General features: G+C 43.1%; 1 protein-coding gene across 3 annotated transcripts in view; it reads left to right on the top strand.

Moving 5' to 3' along the window:
• The window catches only part of TXLNG (taxilin gamma), a 136,510-nt gene that overhangs the window by 67,730 nt on the left and 44,772 nt on the right, over positions 1-24,008 (top strand). For all 3 annotated transcript variants that reach the window (XM_033949412.1, XM_033949411.1, XM_033949413.1), the window contains exons 2-3: positions 556-868; positions 9,559-9,650. In XM_033949412.1, the coding sequence (XP_033805303.1) occupies positions 568-868; positions 9,559-9,650 (393 nt within the window). In that variant the 5' untranslated portion in view covers positions 556-567. The remainder of the gene's footprint in view (positions 1-555; positions 869-9,558; positions 9,651-24,008) is intronic.

The following is a 24,008-nucleotide window of genomic DNA, read 5'->3' as shown; positions in this document are numbered from 1 at the left end:
ACTTTAAATTAAAGATCAGCAGGAAGGATGCCCACTTCCTTTGGCTGCCAGAGCTCCCCCTGTGAAATGCCCCAACTTTAAATTAAAGATCGGCAGGAGAGACACCCATGACACCGGGGGCCCCCTGCCAGCCATTGTACTTCTAAATTGAAGATCGACAGGAGGGATACCCGCCTCTTCAAAATGACAGGGCTTCCCGGTGCATCTTAGGATGCACTGGGTAGGACCTAAGACTCTGATTCAGGTGCCTAAGACCCCTCCCATAGGAGGGGCATTTGACACCTGGGCCAATCAGAGCCTTTGGCTCCTTCCCAGTGCAACCTAGAATGCACTGGGAGGAGTCTAAGGCTCTGATTGTGACCCGGATTATCTACTTTTGGAATGAGGATACTGGGTTTAATGGTTCTTCAATCCGTTCCAGTATGGCAATGCTTATTATTTATGACTTTTCCCAGGAATAATGCCTTTTCTGTCAAATAAAGAGCTACTCTACTTACTGATAGGTAACTGAATATTGAAATGCAGTCTCATTTTTGTTTTTGTCTCTTGTTTCAGTTTGTGATTGGCATGATGGAGAACAGCAAAGTGTGTGGACTTGGTCTGGAAGTCCCAGACCTTCTGGTGAACAACAAGCACTTGGAACCAGAGACCATCCTGCAGCAGGAAGCCAACTGCGATAGCATGGAAAATCCACTCATTCTGCAGGAAGAAGATGACAGCTACACCACAAAGCACAGGGAGCTGCTGGTGTCCGGCTACCGCCCACAGGAGTCACGGGAAGAGAATATAGGGAGCGAGGAGCACCGCAGTGATTTGGCTGATGGTCAGCAGGATCCAGAGAGTGACAAAAGCAAAGAAAAAGCTCTAGGTATGCTCTTCAGATTGCCCATGTCCTTTTTAATTAGCCCTTCAAATGAGGGTTACCTTCGAGCTATATTGTTTTCAGGATAAGCTGCTCTGTTTAGGTGGTGTTCCTATTGAGAAGGATCAACCTGTGCTTCCAAACAAAATAAGAAAAGGCCCCAGGCAAAAACAGAACTTTCCTTCGCAACAGCAGCAGATGAATCCAGAGACCAATAGGATAGCACACATCTACCAGTAGGTGGAGATAGAGAAATTGATTAACTGGTGGTCCTATTGGCTGCCACTCCTCCTGCATCTTCAGTATGCTCTATCTCCCAGCAGGTGATGGTCGCTATTCAACTAGCTCCTGAATTCTGGCTGTGACTGGAAAATTATTTTCTCCTGTTGAGGTTTCTCTTCAGTGAGACAGGGGTGTCCAGCTGAACGGTGCCGGCTTTAGGGGTTACACCTGCCCCCCTCCTCCCCTAGGTCCCTGCCTCACCCTCCCTCCCTTCAATGATAAAGGGTCTGACTGGGTCTCGATTTTACTTCTTTCCCTTCACTGTAAAAAAAAAAAAAAAATAAGGCCACATTGACTATTAAACATTTTTGCTCTCATAGTGCTGAACAACCGGCATCTGCGGGCACTATCAACAAAATTCCTTTCTTCTTCCAGAATTTACCGCTCTCATCCAGCTGTTCCCCGACTGTCTGCTCTTCATTCACTTCCTCTGGTAACTCTTTATGCTTTCTCGTGAGGGGGGAGACACTATGATGTCAGGTCAGGAGGCTTTGGGCATTTTTCAAGATGCTTGCAACTTTGAATCCTCCTCCCATTTCAGATTCTTTCTTGGAGTGACCATGTATTGAGCTTCCAAAGGTTACGTTCGTGCAAGACCTCTTTTAAGTGTTACTGGTACTCGGGGCAGTAGTTTTAGTTCTTCCGGAATTAAGGGAAGTTATTCCATTTACTTCATAGTGCCTAAGACGGGGGAATTGGTCAGACGGGGGCTGGATCTGATTCTAGTAAATTAGTTTCTCAGAGTTAGACATGCTTTGGCGAAAAACTGTGAGAGTACTGCGTCCAATATTGGTCGCCATACCTTAAGAAGGATATGGAGATATTCAAGAGGGTTCAGAAAAGAGCGACGCAACTGATAAAAGGTATGGAAAACCTTTCATATGATGAAAGATTAGAGAAACTGGGGCTATTTTCCCTGGAAAAACGGAGGCTTAGAGGGGACATTATAGAGACTTACAAGATCATGAAGGGCATAGAGAAAGTGGAGAGGGACAGGTTCTTCAAACCTTCGAAAACTACAAGAACAAGAGAGCATTCGGAAAAATTAAAGGGGACAGATTCAGAACCAATGCTAGGAATTTCTTCTTCACCCAAAGGGTGGTGGATGCCTGGAATGCGCTTCCAGAGGTTGTGATAGAACAGGGTACGATATCGGGGTTCAAGAAGGGATTGGATGAATTCCTAAAGAAAAAAGGGATAGAAGGGTATAGATAGAGGATCACTATACAGGTCCTGGACCTAATGGGCCGCCACATAAGCGGACTGCTGGGCAAGATGGACCTCTGGTCTGACCCAGCAGAGGCACTGCTTATGTTCTTAATATTTACAATTTTCCTATGGACACTGAATTAGCACTATCTTCGCTTGGCTCTCATCGAGCAGCGCTATCAGTTTTGGCAGATGCCATTTGGCCTAGCCACGGCTCCATGAACATTGTAGAAAATGAGAGCAGTAGTGGTATTTTGGCGCAAACAGGAGATTCAGGTACTTTTTCTTAGATGACTGCTTGATTCAGATGTCTTCCAGCCAGGTCAATTTGTCAGACACAAACGGGTGATTTCTTTTATTTAAAATTCTTTTCTTCAATTCTTTGGATGTGAATCTTCAAAATTCCAAAGAGCTCTTTTCTCCTGTACTAATTATTGGAATATTGGGGGATGTTGTTCAAGTAGGAGAAGAATGTGTTTCTTCCCAGAGACTGGGGCGACAGGTTACAGTCTCAGGTTTGCCTTCTTCAGTCACCAAGAACAAGACTATGGGATTCTGCACAGATTCTAGGATCTATGGTGAACACTCCACTGGGAACTTCAACTTGCTTTCACGTGAGAACACTACAGCAGTTGCTTTTGTTCCAGTGGTTCCCAATATCTCAAGGCTCCAATTGTAGTATCTAGTAGGCTCCTCAAGCATCGCTCAATATAATTTGGTAGCTCAGCGAGATTAATCTTTTCAAAGGCATGCTTCGGTCTTTGCTGGACTGGCTCATAGTCAATAAACATGCCCAGGCTGTCAGGTTGGGGGGCTCAGTGCCTTCAATCCTCAGCGCAAGGAGTCTGGTATTAAGAGGAGACTCGGTACTCGTTCATTCTCCTGGACTGAAGCATGGTCAGGCTACCGTTTCAGGAGTTTCAGCCCATTCTTCCAGAATGACGATAAAGGTCTTTTAGGACAGTGTTATGACGGTGGTATTTCTCTACAGCCAGGAAAGTACGTGATGTACTTAGTTGGCGAGTAAAGTAATGGTTCTACCTGAATGGGTGGAATCTCATCTTCCTCTTCTGTTAGTGCATCATTTTACAGGGAAGCGGTACGGGACCAGGCAGGCAACCTGGTATGCCGCTATGCTAGAGAATGAAAGAGGAGTCAGTGGCAGTTGGAGGAAGTGGCGGGAATCAGGCAGCCAGCCTGGTGCGCCACTCTCAACAAGGTGCCGTGTCCAAAAGTTTTTTTTTGTTTGTTTGGTTTTTTTTTTTTTAAATCTTTATTCATTTTCAAATCTTACAACAAGTGTACAATATTTAATCAGAAAATTCTTACAAATCACTTGATATTCTTATATATTATACTCAAAAACATAAAAAAGAAACCCTCCCTCCCCATCCCTTCCATTAGGAATCAACCAATTAAAACATATATCATACATCCCAATCCCACACTAATCATATTCCTATATAATAAAAAGGTGTTTAAAGTGTCTAGTCATTAGAATATGTAATCAATGGCCCCCAAATCTTTTTAAAAGTGTTATAATTTCCTTGCTATATAGCAAGCACTCTCTCCATTTTATAAATATGACACACTGAATTCCACCAAAAGGTATAATTAAGTTTAATATAATCCTTCCAATTTCCAGTAATATGTTGAATGGCAATCCCCGTCAGTATTAACAAAAGTTTATTGTTATTTGCTGAAATTTGACTCTTTAATCTCATAGATGTACCAAATAAAATAGTATCATAAGATAGGGCAACATGATTTTCTAACAATGAAATAATTTGGGACCAAATTAACCTCCAAAAGGCATTTATATAGGGACAGAAAAAAGTAAATGATCTAAAGTCCCAGTATCTAAATTACAATGCCAGCATCTATTAGACCTAGAGCAGGGGTCTCAAAGTCCCTCCTTGAGGGCCGCAATCCAGTCGGGTTTTCAGGATTTCCCCAATGAATATGCATTGAAAGCAGTGCATGCATATAGATCTCATGCACATTCATTGGGGAAATCCTGAAAACCCGACTGGATTGCGGCCCTCAAGGAGGGTAGGGAGGGAGGAGGGAGAGGCTGGGACCTGCCTGCCTGCCCTGCCAAATTAAAAATAGGGAGCAGGGAGAAGCTGGGCCTGCCTGCCTGTGGTGAGGCCTGCTTGCTTGCCCGGGAGGGGGGAAGCCTGCTTGCTTGTGGGGGGGCTGCCTGGGAGAGGAAGGCCTGCTTGCTTAGGGGGGACTGCCTGGGAATGGGATGCCTGCCTGCCTGGGGGGCTGCCTTGGAGGGGAGAGTACTGCCTGCATGCCTGGGAGGGGGATGCCTGCCTGCCTGCCTGGGAGGGCTGTCTTGAAGGGGGGATTATTGCCTGCCTGCCTGCCTGGGGGGATACCTGGGAGGGGGAGGCCTGTCTGCATGCCCTGTCCCTACCTGCCTGCCTGCCACTTGGCCTGCCTGCCCTGTCAGCCCTGTCCTAGCCTACCACTAGACCACCATTCAGTCAGAGCAATGGCTACTTCTTGGACTCAGTCCAGAGGTATTTTTCTAGGCTTCATTCTCCAACCTGTCCATCCCTGACACAAAAAAACTACTATCCAAACTGTCCATGCGCTGTAGCCTCCTAGACAATTGCCCCTCTTATCTCCTCACTGCCGCTCCTGAACAGATGATCATCATCTGGATTACCAACCTTCTAAATAACTCCATAAACCAAGGCTACTTGCCAGAAATAATGGGTAAAATAGTACTCACCCGTATACCAAAATCTCCAAAGGCAGATCTCTCTACAGCCTCTAACTATAGACCCATCGCAGGCATACCCACCTGACAAAAATCATCGAGACCCACGTGTGCAAACAGCTCACAACCTACATTGAGCAACACTCATGCCTCCACCCATCCCAATTCGGATTCCATCAACAACACAGCACAGAACTTCTCCTCCTGACTTTGATCACAAAAACCAAACAACTACCCAGTACAGGATGTCAAGCAATACTCCTTTAATTCTACATTTCATCAGGCTTCGACTCAGTAGATTACCACCTACTACTAACAAAACTGTCAGAAATCGGCATAACTGGCACTGTTCTAAGATGGTTCTCAGATTTCCTACAAAACAGGGAATACATTGTCAAAATGAATGGAGAGATCTCCAATCCCTGGAGGGCCACAGGGCTCCCCACTCTCCCCCATCATATTCAACATCTTCATGAGCTCTCTTGGTAACATCAGATTCGAAGATGAAAGCATACTGTCCTACGCAGATGACATCTTTCTCCTTATTCTCATAGCCAACAATCACTCGGATATCACCAACAAAGTCTCACACAACATTGAAAGAATCCAAATCTGGGTAACCACCAACAAACTAAAATTAAACACAATTAAAAACAAAGTTCTATACTTCCATACTCCCCAACAGATGGCACCAACAAGCAATTCTCTTCGATCGGGCAAGACCCTCCCTGTAGAAGAATCCTCTAAAATCCTAGGTTGCATACTTGACTCCACAATTACCATGGAACCACAAGTCTCCAGTCTCCAAAAGAAATCCCTCTACACCTTGAAACAACTAAGATTAATCAGACCATATTTTCACCAGCACCACTTTGCCCTAATTGTACAACTGATGATATTACCACAACTGGACTACTGCAACTCCATCTACATAGAACTCAACACCGCTTTAATCCACAAAATGCAACTCATCCAAAACACAGCTGTCAGATTAATCTTCAACCTGAGAAAATATGACTCGATTACAGCCTTCACCAGGCAACTGCACTGGCTACCCATCTCATCACGAATAACCTTCAAAACTTCATGCATCGTATACTTTATGGAAACTCCGCAGCTCCTCTCGTTCAACTTTTCTCCAAAGTACAGTCTACCTCCCGCAGGACCCTCAGCAGAATACTTCTAAATCTCCCCTCTACAAAAAATCTTCAATACAAACAAGTTTTCCACTCCATGCTCACCTTTCTTGGAGTAAAAACTTGGAATGACCATAATGAAGCGATCAGAACGGAACCTAACCACACCATATTCCAAAAGAAATTGAAAACTCAGCTATTTGACACTTAATCACTTGTATCCTCCCTTTCCCCCTCCCCTCTCTCCCTCCTACCCTCCTCTTCTCGTATCCCTCCCCTCCCCCCCTCCATCCTCATCCCTCTCTATAAGTCGCCTTGAGCCTACCTAGGTATGAGCGACGCTGAAATAGAAGATTAGATTAGATTTTGTCATGTGGCTACTTGGTCTTCCAAGAATACTTTATCTAAGCATTACCGGTTGGATGTGGAGGCGCATGCGGAGGCTGCGTTTAGTGCTTCGGTTGTTGTGGAGGTGGCGTTTGCTTCCCACCCAGATTGAGGATTGCTTTGCTACATCCTGTATTCATCTGCTGCTGTTGCTAAGGAAGGAAAAATAATGTTCTTACCTGTTAATTTTCTTTCCTTTAGACGCAGCAGATGAATCCAGAGCCCCACCCTTTCTGGATATTGACTGTCTGTTTTTTCTTTTGCAACTTTCAAAGTCTGTTATTATTGATAGTTGTATTTTGTATTATTACCTGTTGAAATTTGTTATGGAAAAGAGGTTTTTTACATTCTAAGCATATTGATGGTTACGGATGCTTGGGCAAGGAGCAATACTGAAGATGCAGGAGGCGTGCCAGCCAATAGGACCACCTGTTAATCAGTTTCTCTATCTCCACCTGTTGGTAGTTGTGTGCTATCCCATTGGTTTCTGGATTCATCTGCTGCGTCTAAAGGAAAGAAAATTAACAGGTAAGAACATAATTTTTCTATATGAAAGAAATTCACTGAAGGAGAGCTATGATGTAGAGGTAATGCATAGCTCGGTCCCTCCCCCTACACATCCATGCTCTGTTCCCCTCCCCACCCTGTTCACTTTCATGTCCACGTTCAGCCCAATTGTATTCACATGACAAAGAGAACTTCATTATGCTACATGGGATTTGAAAAAAGAATAATCAGCTTCTGTAATGCCATGTGCTCATGAGGCTATGATTAGCAGCAAATCTGGGGCAGCTGACAGTGTTACATTTAAAGATTATGATATACTTTTATGATACAATCAAATCAAACTGTGCATGCTGCAAATCGACCAGAGTTTTGCAAATACAGTGGAACCTTGGTTTGCAAGCATAATTCATTCCAGAAGAATGCTCGTAAAACCAAAATGCTTGTATAGCAAAGCGAGTTTCCCCATAGGAAGTAAGGAAAACTCGTTTGATTGGTTCCCCACCCCCCATGAGGCCACCGGCGCTGCTTACATCCACCCCACCCCCAAAATACCCCCCTCCCTTGAGGCCACTGGCGCACTTCCACCCCACCCCTGAGAACCGGCATCGCCCGCCTGGCCGCAAGCCCCCCCCCCCCCAACAAACCGGCATCACTCGGCCGTTCAAACCCTTACCCCGATCTGGCACTGGCATGCAGCACCAACCCGCAGGACAAGCCAATGCCTGAAGATCCTGCCTCTTGCCGCTGGACTGGCCTTTGAGCATCTGCGCAGGCTCAAGGCCTTCTGGCTCATGCTTTCTCCGAGATTATCGGAGCCAGAAGGCCTTGAGCATGCGCAGATGCTCAAGGCCCAGGCCAGCAGCAAGAGGCAGGATTTTCAGGCACCGGCACGTCCTGTGAGTTGGTGCTGCGTGCCAGTGCCAGATCGGGGTAAGGGTTTGCGCAGGCAATGCCGGTTCTGGGAAGGTGGGGGCTCACAGCCGTGGGGGGCGATGTTGTTTCTCCAGGGGGGCTCGCGGCCAAGGGGCGATGCCGGTTCTCGGGGGGGGGGGGGCTCGCAGATCGAGTCAACGTTCGGTTTGCAAGGCACAATTTGCTCGAGTGTTTTGCTCATCTTGCAAAACACTCGCAAACCGCGTTACTCGCAAACCGAAATTTGACTGTACGTTAATTGCAGTCAAATATCATTCTGATATGACATTCTTTCAAAAGACATACTTATACTGTGTGGTACGCTTTATCACCTTTCCTAATGGGATGTTTGACCAAAGGCCAATGTGAAAAGATGAGTTTTCTCAAGTGTTCGGAACTTTACGATCAAATTCTGCTCGAATTAATTCAGGAAGAGTGTTCCACAATGTTGGGAGCTATTTAGGAAAAAGCACTCGTGTATTCTAGCACAGTGGTTCCCAACCCTGTCCTGGAGGACCACCAGGCTATTTGGGTTTTCAGGATAGCCATAATGAATATGCATGGAGCAGATTTGCATGCCTGTCACTTCCACTATATGCAAATCTCTCTCATGCATATTCATTAGGGCTATCCTGAAAACCCGATTGGCCTGCTGATCCTCCAGGACAGGGTTGGGAACTACTGTTCTAACATACCTCGCTACCATTGGAGATAATATAGACTTCCTCTGTCTCTTCCTTGTTAAAATATGGGAGATGGAGGAAGATGTGTCTGCCTCATGACTTCTGTTCAAAATTAATGACTATGCTTCCCCCAGTGGCAGTTTTCAGAATTGATATTTACCGGATGAGCATCTTGAGTTTAAGCCACAAACTCCACCCTAAAGAGAGAGGCCTTGGGAAAGGTTAAAGCGTACTTATAGGAAGATCTTTGTAAAATTAGTTCAGTGTTATGCCAGTCACAGGGATTCAAGAGCACCTCCGATGCCGTTCATGATTTAAAAATAAAAATGAAAAACAAGCTTACGAACTACTGTTTCTGGAAAATATTTCACCTCAACCAGACAGAGGAGAACCTACTCACTATTCACGCACCCGCCAACCAAAAATGTCAAACAAAGAAAACTATATGACAACCTAATGGCCACCAGAGCAGCAAAACTAGACAGATAAGTTACCAATCTGCTGTCTTCGACCACAGACTACAAAACCTTCAAAAAAGAAACAAACACCCTACTCTTTAAAAAATACATAAAACCTATTTAACACGACCAGATCCCAAGCTTCACCTACTATACTATCTACTCCTTATCAGATCTAAAATGTTCAAATTACCCAATATGTATTACCTAATTTCATGACAATTCTTCTGTAATCCGCCTATATATGTCGTAACATCATGACAATTCTTATGTAATCCGCCTTGAACTGCAAGGTAATGGCGGAATAGAAATCACTAATGTAATGTAATGCTTATGACTGTTGGGGAATGTGAAATGGTTACCAGATGTGTGTGTGGTTGTGTTTCAGGAAAGGAAGTGCTTCTGTTGATGCAGGCGTTGAACACTCTTTCTACTCCAGAAGAAAAGCTGGCGGCCCTCTGCAAGAAATACGCAGATCTCGTATGTGTCTAGTAAAGAATCCTAACTTGCTGAGACAGCTCATATCTACATTTTCAAAGTGTATAATATGTAATTTAATGTATGCAATTTGAATGACCTCTTTGTGTATAAAAGCAGAAATGAAACTGCTCGTCTGACTCAAGTCCATACATAGACAACATCCAACGTGAATCTTTTACTTAGCCTTATAGCTAGGGTTACCAGATGTCCGGGAAAACCCGGACATATCCTCTCTTTCTGGGTGCCTCAATGGACTTTCCAAAACCCGGCAGTTTGTCCGGATTTTGGAAAACTCCGGCTGCGTCTGGAGGGCCTCCGAGCATGCACAGATGACGTTACGTGCATGCTGGGAGGTCTTGGCATTCGAGAAATGGCCCAGAGGTCGGAGAAGAAGAGACGAGACTTTGTGGGGACGGAGCTGGAGCCAGGATAGGGTGGGGCTTGAGGCAGAACAAGGCAGGGCTGTAGCAGAACAGGGCAAAGCCATGTGTCCGGGTTTTTATGTCGCTAAACATGGTAACCCTACTTATAACCTCAGGGGAAAGTCAATCTAGATTTGAGGAAGAAACATAACACTGGAGCAGTTCAGCAACAGAACAGGTTACTTAGAGGGAGTGGGAGGATCTCTGAATAGTTTTTTTTTTGGGGGGGGATTAGCGCCCAAGAAAAGGATCTGGGTGTCATCGTAGACGATACAATGAAACCTTCCACTCAATGTGTGGCGGCGGCCAAAAAAGCAAAGAGGATGCTAGGAATTATTAAAAAAGGGATGGTTAACAAGACTAAAGATATTATAATGCCCCTATATCGCTCCATGGTGCAACCTCACCTGGAGTATTGTTTTCAGTTCTGGTCTCCTTATCTCAAGAAAGATATAGCGGCACTAGAAAAGTTTCAAAGAAGAGTGACCAAGATGATAAAGGGGAAAGAACTCCTCTCGTTTGAGGAAAGACTAAAAAGATTAGGGCTCTTCAGCTTGGAAAAGAGATGGCTGAGGGGAGATATGATTGAAGTCTACAAAATTCTGAGTGGAGTTGAACGGGTACAAGTGGATCAATTTTTCACTCTGTCTAAAATGACAAAGACTAGGGACATTTGATGAAGTTACAGGGAAATACTTTTAAAACCAATAGGAGTGAAATTCTTTTTTACTTAGATAAAAGTTAATCTCTGGAACGCCTTGCCAGAGGTTGTGGTAAAAGCGGATGGCGAAGCTGGTTGTAAGAAAGGTTTGGACAATTTCCTGGAGGAAAAGTCCACTGTCTGTTATTGAGAAAGACATGGGGGAAGCCACTGCTTGCCCTGGATCGGTAGCACAGAATGTTGCTACTCCTTGGGGTTCCGAAATCTTTTGTTACTCTTTGGGATTCCAGAATCTTGCTATTCTTTGGATTCTGTATGGAATGTTGCTACTCCTTGGGGTTCCGGAATCTTTTGTTACTCTTTGGGATTCCAGAATCTTGCTATTCTTTGGATTATGTATGGAATGTTGCTACTCCTTGGGGATCCAGAATCTTTTGTTACTCTTATTCGATATTGATTTACATAAACGCTCTAACTCAGACCTCCCACCCTCTGCTGCAACCCTAGCCGACTACTTAGGCAGCAAAATTAATAATCTGAAATTGTCTCTCATAGTTTCCAGCATAGAACCAATAATCAGCCAACCTGCCTTAGGAAAGGAAGGTTCAATAGCAGACATGACTTGGAATCATTTCAAAAACCCAGACTGGAACCTATTTCTCAAGCTCTACTCTAAATATGCGAAATCCAATTGCCTACTAGACAACTGCCCACCTATCATGAAATCTGCCCCCTCCCCATTTAAAGCCGAACTTTTCAACTGGGTTTCACTATGCTTGTCCACTGGCCACTTTCCGGTGGAACTTGGCCATATCCTTGTATCTCCTATTATTAAAAACTCCAAGGAACCAATCTCTTCGGCCACCAACTACAGACCCATTGCCAATATACCACTCTTCCAAAAACGTATGGAAGGTATAGTTAATCATGACCTCATGTTATACCTAGAGAAGTTCAACATTCTTCACGACTCCCAGTCTGGTTTTCGTACAAATCATAGCACAGAAACTGTCTTAGCTTCACTGACTAATTACTTTTTCCATCTGTTCTCACTGGGAAAAAATGCCCTGGTACTTCAGTTCGACTTGAGCAGTGCCTTTGACCTGGTTGACCATGACATTTTGCTCAGATGACTCGACTCCATTAGCATCACTGGACAGGTATTAAACTGGTTCACAGGCTTCTTAAAAAACCGTACTTACCAGGTCCACTGTAACGGAACCTTTTCCCAATCCTGGTGCAATCCCTGTGGAGTTCCACAGGGCTCCCTTCTATCCCCCCTCTCTATTCAACATCTACATGGCTTCATTGGGACTTTTGTTATCTGACTTAAAACTAAAATCATATATATACGCAGATGACATCACAATTATCATTCCCATAACCTCTATGACACAAGAGACAGAACAATTCACCGCATCCATCCTCACCAAGATAGAACAATGGACCACATTATTCAAATTAAAACTGAACCCAGAAAAAACCAAGATTTTCTTGGCAAGTCCTACATACAAGATAACAAATACCTCCTTGAAATTAAACGGGTTAAACTACCCAATTAACCCTAATATCAAAATCCTTGGAGTCATCCTGGACCGATGCCTGACTTTCGAAGCCCATACTAACGCTCAGGTTAAAAAATGCTTTTGTACCGTCTGGAAACTTCGCACCATCAAACACTATTTCGACTTCCTCTTCTTTCAACTGCTGGTCCAATCACTAATTTTATGCATCTTAGATTACTGTAACATTATATACCTGGGATCCTTTAAGAAAACCATCAAACGCTTGAGAATCGTACAGAATGCTGCCGTTCGCCTCATCTACAATCTCAAAAAATCAGATCATGTAAGCCCTTATTACAGAAAACTCACTGGCTGCCGATGGAGGAAAGGATCATCTTCAAATTTGCTTGCCTCTGCTTCAAAACCTTAACAGGCTCTTCCCCAATCTACCTGTCGGAACATTTTGAATTTTCAGGCCCCACCCTCACACGTAATGCCTACCTGTTCGCCTTCCCGTCTTTAAAGAGCTGTATCTACAAGAGATTCCTTGATAGATCTCTGTCATTCTACGCAGGCAAATAGAACAAATGTCTAACCACCCTCATTTCAAATTCACCCTCCTATCAAACTTTCAGGAAATCAATTAAAACCTATCTCTTTGATAAATTCTCTGACTCCTGCCTTGTATCTCTGATATGCCTCTGGATATACCTGACTAATCCCGACTTGCTAAGCTAATCTGAATGTCTTGTTTGTAACATTGCTGTCTGTGTACAGTCTCTTCCTCTGTAAACCACTTTGAACTGTTATGGTACTGCGGTATACAAAAATAAAGTTATTATTATTCTTATTATTCCAGGATCTTGCTCTTCTTTGGATTCTATATGGAATGTTGCTACTCCTTGAGGTTCCGGAATCTTTTGATACTCTTTGGGATTCCAGAATCTTGCTATTCTTTGAATTATGTATGGAATATTGCTACTCCTTGGGGTTCCGGAATCTTTTGTTACTCTTTGGGATTCCAGAATTTTGCTATTCTTTTTATTCTGTATGGAATGTTGCTACTCCTTGGGTTTTGGCCAGGTACTAGTGACCTGGATTGGCCACCGTGAGAACGGACTACTGGGCTTGATGGACTGTTGGTTTGACCCAGTAAGGCTGCTATTATGTTCATATGTAGAAATATATATTTGCAGGGTGTAATATAAGATTTGGACTGATGGCTTCTGAAAATGCCTAGCAGCTTCATCTTTCTGTGCTCCTGTGCTGTCTTGCTGCTGGTCTTGCTAAGATTGTAATGTATGAATACCACACGCCCTGCAAACAGCTACATTGTGTCAGTGAAAGGTTTAGAATTAACCAGTAAATTGTTTCCAGATTATAGAAAAGAGATTTTGGTGCGTCCGTTTGTATTCTATGCTGTTTTTCCATCTCTGCAAAGAAGTGGTAATTAAGACATGAATCAGAAGACAACTTTGTGTTATTTGTTCCTGGCTGATGTATGGAAGAATATTAGAAGCCCAGATCAGGGTCATACTGTTTCTGGTCAGAAGCTATTCAAACATCGTACAGTTGAAGTAAGCCAGGAGTTGTTGAATGCATGGGTTTCTCTTGAAGATATCTGCTGAAAGGAGGAGAGGAGGTGTGTGCTGAATCAGAGCGAGGGGAAAGGGATTGGGACTTGTATACCGCCTTTTGTAGTTTTAAGACCACACTCAAGGCAGTACTTTCACTTTGCTGGAAAATAAAGGGCTCCTTTTACAAAGGTACGCTAGCATTTTTAGCGCACGCACCGGATTAGCCCGCGCAGCATTTTACCGTGCGCTATTCCACGCGTTAAGGAGCCCAAAGTCATTGCTGTATCAGATGACGAGACCTGATACAGCAAATGACTTTATTTTCAGCAAAGTGGCTTTTGTCATACTGTGACTTTTATATTTTAATTGTATATTGCTAAACTACACCGTTTTAACTCTTGGAAATCCAGGAATTGGTTCCACATAGTTTGGTTGTGGATATCTGTGTTTTTGTGGTACCAAGGTCCGTTGCTGTGGGAGTTAGGACCGTCCTTGAGGCGTTGACCATCCCATAGTGTCGTTTGTTTTCAAGAAGGCCCTAACTACTACGCCACACTCTCCTCCCAAAGACTTGAAGACACTTGCTTTGCTGCTGTAGAAATATGTTTAAGCTGGCCCAGATATGGGCTGTGATCGTTTTCTTTAGTTCACTAGCCTTTAAGCTGTGAACCTATGACTTTCCCTATGGGTCAGCTGAAGCGTGGATTGCTTGAGGGCAGCAAGTGAGATGAATTACTAAATTTTGACCAGAACGAGAATTATAACTACCACCAAAACAGTCGTCATGAATTATAAAAGTTTTCAGTAAGGTTAATGTCAACTCCAGCAAAGATTTAATCAAATTAACTTTGTAATTTGTTTATGCTTATTGGTACAGTCAAACCTTGGTTTGCGAGTAACCCGGTTTGCGAGTGTTTGGATAACCGGCATCGATCCCCCCGCTCGCAAAGGCCCCCTCGCTCCAACCGGCACCCCTCCCGAACAACTTAAACTTACCCCCCCCTGTCTAGCACCGGCACACAGGCACAGATTGTGTGCCTAGAAGATCTTCCGGTTTCTGCCTGCCTGCCTTGAGCATGCATCTGCGCATGCTCAAGGACTTCTAATTCTCCCTCTCGCTCAAGGCAGGCAGGCAGAAGCCGGAAGATCTTCTAGGCACACGATCTGTGCCTGCGTGCCGGTGCCGGTGCTAGACAGGGGGGGGGGGAGTAAGTTTAAGTTGTTTGGGCGGGGGGGGGGGGCGGTTTGCGCGGTGGGGGGGGTGCCGATTGGAGCGAGGGGGCCTTTGCGGGCGGAGGGGAGTGATGCCGGTTATCGGGGGTGGGGGGGAACGTATCAAAGCGAGTTTCCATTATTTTCTATGGGGAAACTCGCTTTGATAAACGAGCATTTTGGATTACGAGCATGCTCCTGGAACGGATTATTTGATATACCATATTTGATATACCACTGTATTTGATATACCGCCCTATCTTTGGAGAAGTTCAAGGCCTTGTACAATTTTTTTTCTTTCAGGTACTCAAGTATTTTCCCTATTTGTCCCGGTGGGCTTACAATCTATCTATGGTACTTGGGGCACAGAGGTTTAAGTGACTTGCCAAGTCACAAGAAGCAGTGCTGGGATTGAACCCGCAACCTCAGGGTGCTGAGTCAGCAGTTGTAACCACTAGGCCACTTCTCCACATATATTTATTTATTTAAAAACTTGTACCCCGCTTAAACCTAAGCGGTTCACATAGTACATACATAGTCAAATGACAATACAACATTAAATAACTTACATTCAATTCAAACTCTATTGCCTACTTTTCAAAGTAACCCATGGTATGGCCCCCAGTTACCTGAACAACCGCCTTTACTGCTACCGATTACCCAGATCAAGAAGAACTCAGAACCTTTTCACCTTCCCCCCTCATAATGGCACCCGACGTAAAAAATTTTACGGCAGCCTTCTAGCAACACAGGCAACGAAAATTGACCCCACCATCACCAAACTGATGATCAAAACAACAGACATCAAAGTGTTTCGGAAAGAAATCAAAACATTTCTTTTCAAAAAACACGTCCTTACTTAATATTCCCCTACCTAATCGCACTTGCACTCTCCCCAGTAAATAACACATTAGTCAACCCCTCGAACCTCATATACCAAATATATCCAGACTCCTAAATAAGCATCTCCCATAGGTATCCATTTAACCTATTCCTAAATAAGCATCTCCCTTAGGTATCCATTTAACCGATTCCTTCAAAGTTAGGTATCTCTCTTCAGTTGCCTATATTGTTTTCCCCACTGATCCTTGTAACTACTTGAACCCTGTCAAGTTATTCTATCGATAAATCCAGATATCTTATACTTGTATTTCTATACCACAACATGTAATTTACTTGAATCATTGTTATGTAATTCTCTCGGTAATGTCCTGATCTCTTTTAACTGTAATCCGCTTAGAACCGCAAGGCACAGGCGGAATAGAAATCACAAATGTAATGTAATGTAATCTTTAAAACTCTTTAAAAACAAAATAATTTTCAGGAAAAAGCTTCTGTAAATAAGATTGTCTGCAACACGCTCTTATTTCTGAATATCAGAAAGCAATCTAAGTGGTCTAGTCAAATTATTCCATAAAAACACTCCTGCCATAGAGATTATTGAGGCTCTCATTTTTGCATAGCAAACATTGACGAGCCCATCTCTAACCAATCTTAACATCCCCTCCAACCCTAATGGTCTACATGGTTGATACACTTTCAGCACCTGAGTCAAATAACAAAGTTTCTCATGATGGTAGTACTTTAAATATTTAGAAATACTTTTGAGAGGTTTTCTAAGACCTCTGATTGAATGAGCACTCGCTCAAGATGGTTCTTCTCATTATGTGTTTAAACAAATGTGTTCTACTTCATCATTCAAATTAGGACTTATTTCAGTAACAGTATTTTTCACCAGTTAACCAAACAGGCTGAAGAGCCCCTCGCCTTGAGATGCAAGCAGAACAACAAGAAAAGGCAAGGGGATGTCTTTTCAACCAATAATAAAGTCTTTATTATAAACAAAATGTCCCAACAAGGATCCCGGTTTCAGCGATTAGAAGGCGCCTCCTTCAGGGGACGCTTCTTCCCGTTGACAACCTTTTTTGACTCTGTTGAAACGGGGATCCTTGTTGGGACCTTTTGTTTCTAATAAAGACTTTATTATTGGTTGAAATTTTCACCAGTTAGCCATGTAGGCCTCCTTTCTGGCTTTCTATATCCTGGGTAAATATATGGAGTAGTTTTACTGAACATAAGAAATTACCGCTGCTGGGTCAGACCAGTGGTCCATTGTGCCCAGCAGTCTGCTTACGCGGCAGCCCTTTGTCAAAGACCAGCGCCCTATCTGGGTCTAGCCTTACCTGCGTACGTTCTGGTTCAGCAGGAACTTGTCTAACTTTGTCTTGAATCCCTGGAGGGTGTTTTCCCCTTATGACAGATTCCGGAAGAGCGTTCCAGTTTTCTACCACTCTCTGGGTGAAGAAGAACTTCTTTACGTTCATATGGAATCTATCCCTTTCAACTTTAGAGAGTGCCTTCTCGTTCTTCCTTCCTTGGAGAGGGTGAACAACCTGTCTTTATCTACTAAGTCTATCCCCTTCAATATCTTGAATGTTTCGATCATGTCCCCTCTCAATCTCCCACACCCTGGCGTCATTGCAGAATGGGGAAGGTTGGGTTTCAAGTAGCAGTGAAATCAGTAATAAGAACATAAGAATAGCCATACTGGGTCAGACCAAAGGTTCATTTAGCCCAGTATCCTATTTTCTAACAGTGACCAATCCAGGTCACAAGTACCTGGCAGAAACCCAATAGCAGATATACAATCGCCAAGACCACAAATCCTTCCGTTGCCTTTCTGTTGTGATTCTTTAGTGAACACATTATTTTGTAACAGGGTGACTAGCACTTAGAGGGCCAGGAACTTAAAATGCATCTGTTTTAAAAGGGAAAGTACTGTATGTACTCAAATTTAAACCTAGATTTTTGGGCCAAAGAGATGGCCCAAAACTTGGGGTCTTGGTTTATATTTCAGTCTTACTACTACTGTAGTCCTGTTTGGGACAGAGAAGGTAGTTTTAATATGCCCATTATATTATTAGCTTTGTAAACTGCTTAATATTTATGTGCTAGTGGTATATCAAATTCAATAAATACAATACTTATCATTTCTATAGTGCTGCTAGACATATGCAGCACTGTACTTTAAATATATGAGAGAGAATCCCTGCTCAGTATGATCTTAAGGTGACCAAACAGGTTGACATGGTGACAGTGAAAGCTAGAAGGATGCTAGGGTGCATAGGGAGATAAAGGAGCTATTTGATGCCCCTGTATAAGACTGATGCGATCTCATGTAGGATATTGTGTACAATTCTGGAGGCCGTACCTTCAAAAAGATATAAAAAAGATGACGTTAGTCCAGAGGAAGGCTACTAAAATGGTGCGTCGTCTTTGTCATAAGGCGTATGGGGACAGACTTAAAGATCTCAATCTGTATACTTTGGAGGAAAGGCGGGAGAGGGGAGATATGATAGAGACATTCAAATACCTACGTAATGTAAATGCGCATGAGTCGAGTCTCTTTCATTTGAAAGGTAACTGCTATGAGAGAACATAGGATGAAGTTAAGAGGCGATAGGCTCCGAAGTAATCTAAGGATATACTTTTTTACAGAAAGGGTGGTAGATGTGTGGTACAGTCTCCCGGAAGAGGTGATGGAAGCAGACACTGTGTCTGAATTCAAGAGGGCCTGGGATAGGCACGTGGGATCTCTTAGAGAGAGGAAGAGATAATGGTTACTGCGGATGGGCAGCTCTATGACCTCACAATGCAGGTGTAAAGAGCCTTAGCCTATAGGAAGAAGAGATGCAAATGATAAGAGCCTTATCCAATAGGGAGAGGAGGAGATAGTGGATGCTCTGAATGGTCCACCTGGCCTTTATCTGCCATCATGTGTCTATGTTTCTATATTTATAGCCACACTAAATGATATTCATATACTAATGCTATCAGAAATCAAGTGCTACACCTTTTTCATTTGTGAAAACGGTAAAGACCTCAGTGTTTCCCAGGATAAAACCTGTAAAACAAACTATGCCAATAATAATATTGACATAGAGAAATACATCCTTGGTCTTATATTTTACCGTTACACTTAGCTCTTATTTTCAGCTTTTTAACGTTTGATTAGCTTTTATACTTTTTACTAACTTTTATATTTTTATAGAGAAGTAAGCACTTATCTTGTTGCCTTCTGATAGCTCAAAATCACCGCAGCTGCAGTTTTAGCGGTATCCATATGCCGCTTTTGAACAGTTTCAAATTTGATCAATTTAGAAATATCCCAACAGGCCCTGTTTCGCCCTACGGCTACATCAGGGGATTATTTTTCAATATGAGCTACTGTTTGTACCTTACATAGTAATTGTATCTATGTTTCTATAACCATAAAGTTCTATGACCTCACAATGCAGGTGTAAAGAGCCTTAGCCTATAGGAAGAAGAGATGCAAATGTTAAGAGCCTTAGCCAATAGGGAGAGGAGGAGATAGTGGATGCTGCGGATGGAACTTTGGACTTTTATCTGCCGTCATGTTTCTAGTATAGCTTACAATTTAATAATAATAATAATTTTATTTCTTGTATACCGCCCTGCCATTAGTTCTAGGTGGTTCACAACAGTAGATAAATATAATCGTATACACATTTCTATGGGCAGAATTATACATCATGGTTAAAATACAACTTATATATCTGGCTTATAAAGTAAGTAAAGTGTTCACATACACTCAGAATTGTGAAATTTGGCCAAGAGCGTTAGCTCATATAGCCAAACCTACAGCCGTCATATGAATGAAGCAGTGAAGCAAAGTTACGTTATGTATATGATTACAAGGTGTTTTGCCCGTATCACACTACTCTTATTTCCTTGGCATTTTGAGCAGTTTACATCACCCTCTGGGTCCCTTGAGAAAGAATTTCGAAACATGGTCCATGTTGGGACCTGCTGACACAGTTGAAAGCTAAGTGGGAACTTCTTTCTCTCTTTTGCCATTGAAAATTAGTTGAGCATTTAAACAGTATGTTCATTTCAAGCTCTTTTTCAAAATAAGTCATACACAGTGATGGGGCGGTGGGTTTGGCTATAGGAGCTGACGCTCTTGGTCAAATTTCACAATTCCGAGTGTATGTGAACACTTTACTTACTTTATAAGCCAGATATATATTTTGCTTATTTGTATACTGAGAAGTCTTATCCAGTTATACAGTACTAGTCTTTAAACCCGTTACATTAACGGGTGCTAGAATAGATGTCTGTCTGGGTTTTTTTTTTTCTTCTTTGTCTCTCTCTCCTTGCACGTTGCCTGTCTGTCATTTTTTTCTGACTGTGTCTCTCCCTATGTCCTTAGTGCCCTCAGTGCCTCCTTCCTATGTCCTTAGTGCCCCTTCCTATGTCCCTAGTGCCTCCTTCCCTTGTCCTTAGTACCTCTTCCTATGTCCTTAGTGCCCCATTTCCTCCTTCCTGTGTCCATCATGCCCCCAGTGCCTTCTTCCCATGTCCTTAGTGCCCCCAGTGCCTGCATACTGTGTCCTTAGTGCCCCAGTGCCAGCGTACTGTGTCCTTAATGCCCCCAGTGCCTCCTTCCTATGTCCCTAGTGCCCCTTCCTATGTCCATAGTGTCCCTAGTGCCTCCTTCTCATGTCCTTAGTACTTCTTCCTATGTCATTAGTGCCCCATTACCTCCTTCCTGTGTCCATCATGCCCCCAGTGCCTTCTTCCCATGTCCTTAGTGCCCCCAGTGCCTGCGTACTGTGTCCTTAGTGCCCCAGTGCCAGCGTACTGTGTCCTTAATGCCCCCAGTGCCTCCTTCCTATGTCCCTAGTGCCCCCAGTGCCTCTGTCCTGCTTAGTGCCCTCAGTGCATCCTATGTCCTTAGTGCCCTCAGTGCCCATTTCTATGTCCTTAGTGCCCCCAGTGCCTCCTTATGTCCTCATCATTATCTTCCAGACTTTGTCCCACCCCGATGCCAGCCTGCCTGCCTCCCATCCCCCTGAGCAGCATGTTTCCATTAACCCCCTTCCCGATGCCTGCCTGCCTGCCTCCCATCCCCCTGAGCAGCATTTTTCCATTGAAACCCCCCCCACCCCCCCACGATACCTACCTGCCTGCCTTCCTCCCATCCCCCTGAGCAGCATGTTTGCATTGAAACCCCTCCAACCACCTCTGATGCCTGCCTGCCTTCCATCCCCCTTCCATTGAACCTCCGACCCCCATGCCTGCCTGCCTGCCTCCCATCCCCCTGGAAATGACCCCACCCCCCCAATGCCAGCCTGCCTGCCTTCCATTGAAACCCCCCACCCCTACCCCCGATGCCAGCCTGCCTGCCTCCCATCCCCCTGAGCAGCAAAAGGTTGGCTATGCCTGGACTAAACTGATTTCTTCAGTTTCAATTTGAGTTTCCCCGACTCCATTTACTCTGGGTTTTTATTTTTTATCACTGTCGGAGATTAGAGCAGAACAATGGACACTACATGCTGGGTAAAGACTTGGGCGTATTTGAAAGAGGGAAAGAAAGACAGAGTGATGAGAAAGAGAGAGACGGGGTGTTTTCAGAGTATGAGTGTGTGCTTAAGAGAAGCCTCAGTGTACGTTGGCTCTCCGAATGTTATAAAATATTAGCCCCCGATAGAAAATGTTAGACAAGCTTGGTTTAAAGCAACAGCTGTACACGTACGCGGAAAAGCGTCAGAAGCCAGCTGTGCTGAAGCATATCAGTGAATTACGTATCTATACCTTATAGAGTTTGTGTATTGATGACTGTCGCTCATGGTTGAAAATCATTTGTGGCATCTTTTCAGGGTATTTATTGATAGGCTGGGCAAAAATGAGGCAATCATTTGATAAAGAAACATAACAATATCCAATAGGAAATAAAACATTAATTGCATATACAATACCATGATAGTAGCCCACCACCAAGGAGAGAGAATCAAGCACAAATCAAGGGTAGCTGATTTTCAAAGAAATATAGCAATATATCATAAGTACAGAGCACATCGGTTGTATCTTTACTATACATTACATTACATTAGTGATTTCTATTCCGCCATTACCTTCAAGGCGGATTACATCCAAACTAAAACAAAAATTACATTAAAAATTTGAAGGAATAGAATAAGCGATGAGATAAAATTTTTAAGGTAATATACGTTGGGTAAAGAGTTAGGAGATAAGAATAGGGTGAAATTATGGGTTTTAGATAACGTTTGGTAGATAAAAGAATATTAGAGAGATCTAAAGGTAAATACAGTGTTGGATATTGGGTTGGGATTGGTTATACAGTCTGGACGGTGACTTCAGTGGGCATCTGAGGGGTTACGGAAGCCGCTTTACCCTCCAGAAAAAATTGTAATTGATCGGGTTCATAAAAAACATATCTATTTGCTTGATAATTGATGCAACATTTACATGGAAAGCGCAGCTGAAAAGTAGCTCCTAAACCCAATACTGATTGACGTAACATTAGAAATTTTTTACAACGCAATTGCGTCCATTTGGAAACATCAGGAAATATAGCTATTTTTAACCCATAAAATTCAACATTCTCAGTCCTAAAGAATAGATGAAGAACTGCCTCTTTGTCTTGTAAAAAAACAAAGGTCTCTAGCAAAGTAGCCCTTACAGAAGTTTTAGGTTGTGAGGACTCAAGTATATATGTTATATCGAATTCAGTCAATTGATTTTCCAAGTCCTGATTTGTTGCCTTAGAAATATTTACATAGTATAATTTCTGTAAAGGAGGTATTAAGGTCTCTGGATACTTTAAGACCGAAGTTAGAAACTGGTGAAAAAGTTCTGTGGATGATTGTAATCTGGTGACTGGAAAATTAATTAATCTTAAGTTTAAGTTCCTATTTGCATTCTCCAGATTTTCTTTTTTTTTTTTTTTAATTCTTTATTCATTTTAAAACTGACAAACAAGTGATTAATATTAAAACATTACATTACTAATAAAATATACATCACTTGACATTCTTATACATATAATCCATTAAAGTAGAAATTATAACCCTTCCCCCACCCAACAATTCTTCAATGAAAATTTTCATAATACTTACAGAAATCCAATCATTAAATAAAAATATTAATCATCCAATTTCCCCCCTCCCCCCAATAAAATACATGTATCCATCAGAAAGGAAAACGATGTTCATTCATTACAATAATTCTCTAATGGCCCCCAGATCTTTATAAAGTTGTTATAATTTTCAATCTTCCTAGACAACATTGCTTTGTCTTTAGCATGAAGATTAGAAGAATTCTGTAAATCAGAGATCTGTTTTTCAATTTTGTCTAGTCTCTGGTCTTGATGTTGAATTTTCCTTTCAATATTTTTCAACTGTAATGAGGAAGTTTGTGAGACTGAAATAGAATAGGAGCATACCTTTATGAAGGCTTTCGATAGCCTCCCAAAGTGCTTCCAAGTCTATCACCGGTGGTTTCTTCAGCGGGCTCAGGAGGGAAGCAGGAAACGTCAAAGAAAGTAAAGTCATTGAGTCAGGATTTAAAGTTCCACTTCCCGAGCCACCCTGAACTCCAAGTCCCCCAGCCACTGACGATTGATGTGAAAAATCCAGCGAGACTGGAACTGCTTCCGGGGTCAAGGGTAGGCCGAACAGCGCAGGCGGGGTTGTTGACGTATCTGCCACTTCCCGCAACGCCATTGGCATCCCCGACATTCTCCCTGGGCTTGGGGGAACTCCCAGACCAGCTGGGCTAAGCAAAACTTCGCCTTCCAAAGTTGAGATCGACCCCTCTCGATGAGCCGGAGCGCCCTGAACAACCGGCACAGCAAACGATGTTATTGCTGTCTGGCGCATTAGCGAGTTGGCGGAGGAGGCAGGAAGACCACCCCTCTGTTTCCCTCTGCGCTTAGGCATATTAAAGAGCAAGAAGAAAGGTAATAAAAAAGGTTCAATTTGCCAGTGCAGAGAGAGCCTCCAGCTAAGCGACTAGCTCCGTCACCATCTTGAATCCTGCGGGTCCTCATTTTTACCTGATAATAATAATTTTATTCTTATATACCGCCAAAGCCATGATAGTTCGAGGCGGTTTACAACAAGAGGTGCTGGACAATCAGCGAAGTGGTCAAAATA

This window comes from Geotrypetes seraphini, chromosome 6, assembly GCF_902459505.1.
Source record: "Geotrypetes seraphini chromosome 6, aGeoSer1.1, whole genome shotgun sequence".
Lineage (NCBI taxonomy): Eukaryota > Metazoa > Chordata > Amphibia > Gymnophiona > Dermophiidae > Geotrypetes > Geotrypetes seraphini.
The sequence above is the reverse complement of the archived record's forward strand: the minus strand, read 5'-3'. Positions and strand labels throughout refer to the sequence as shown.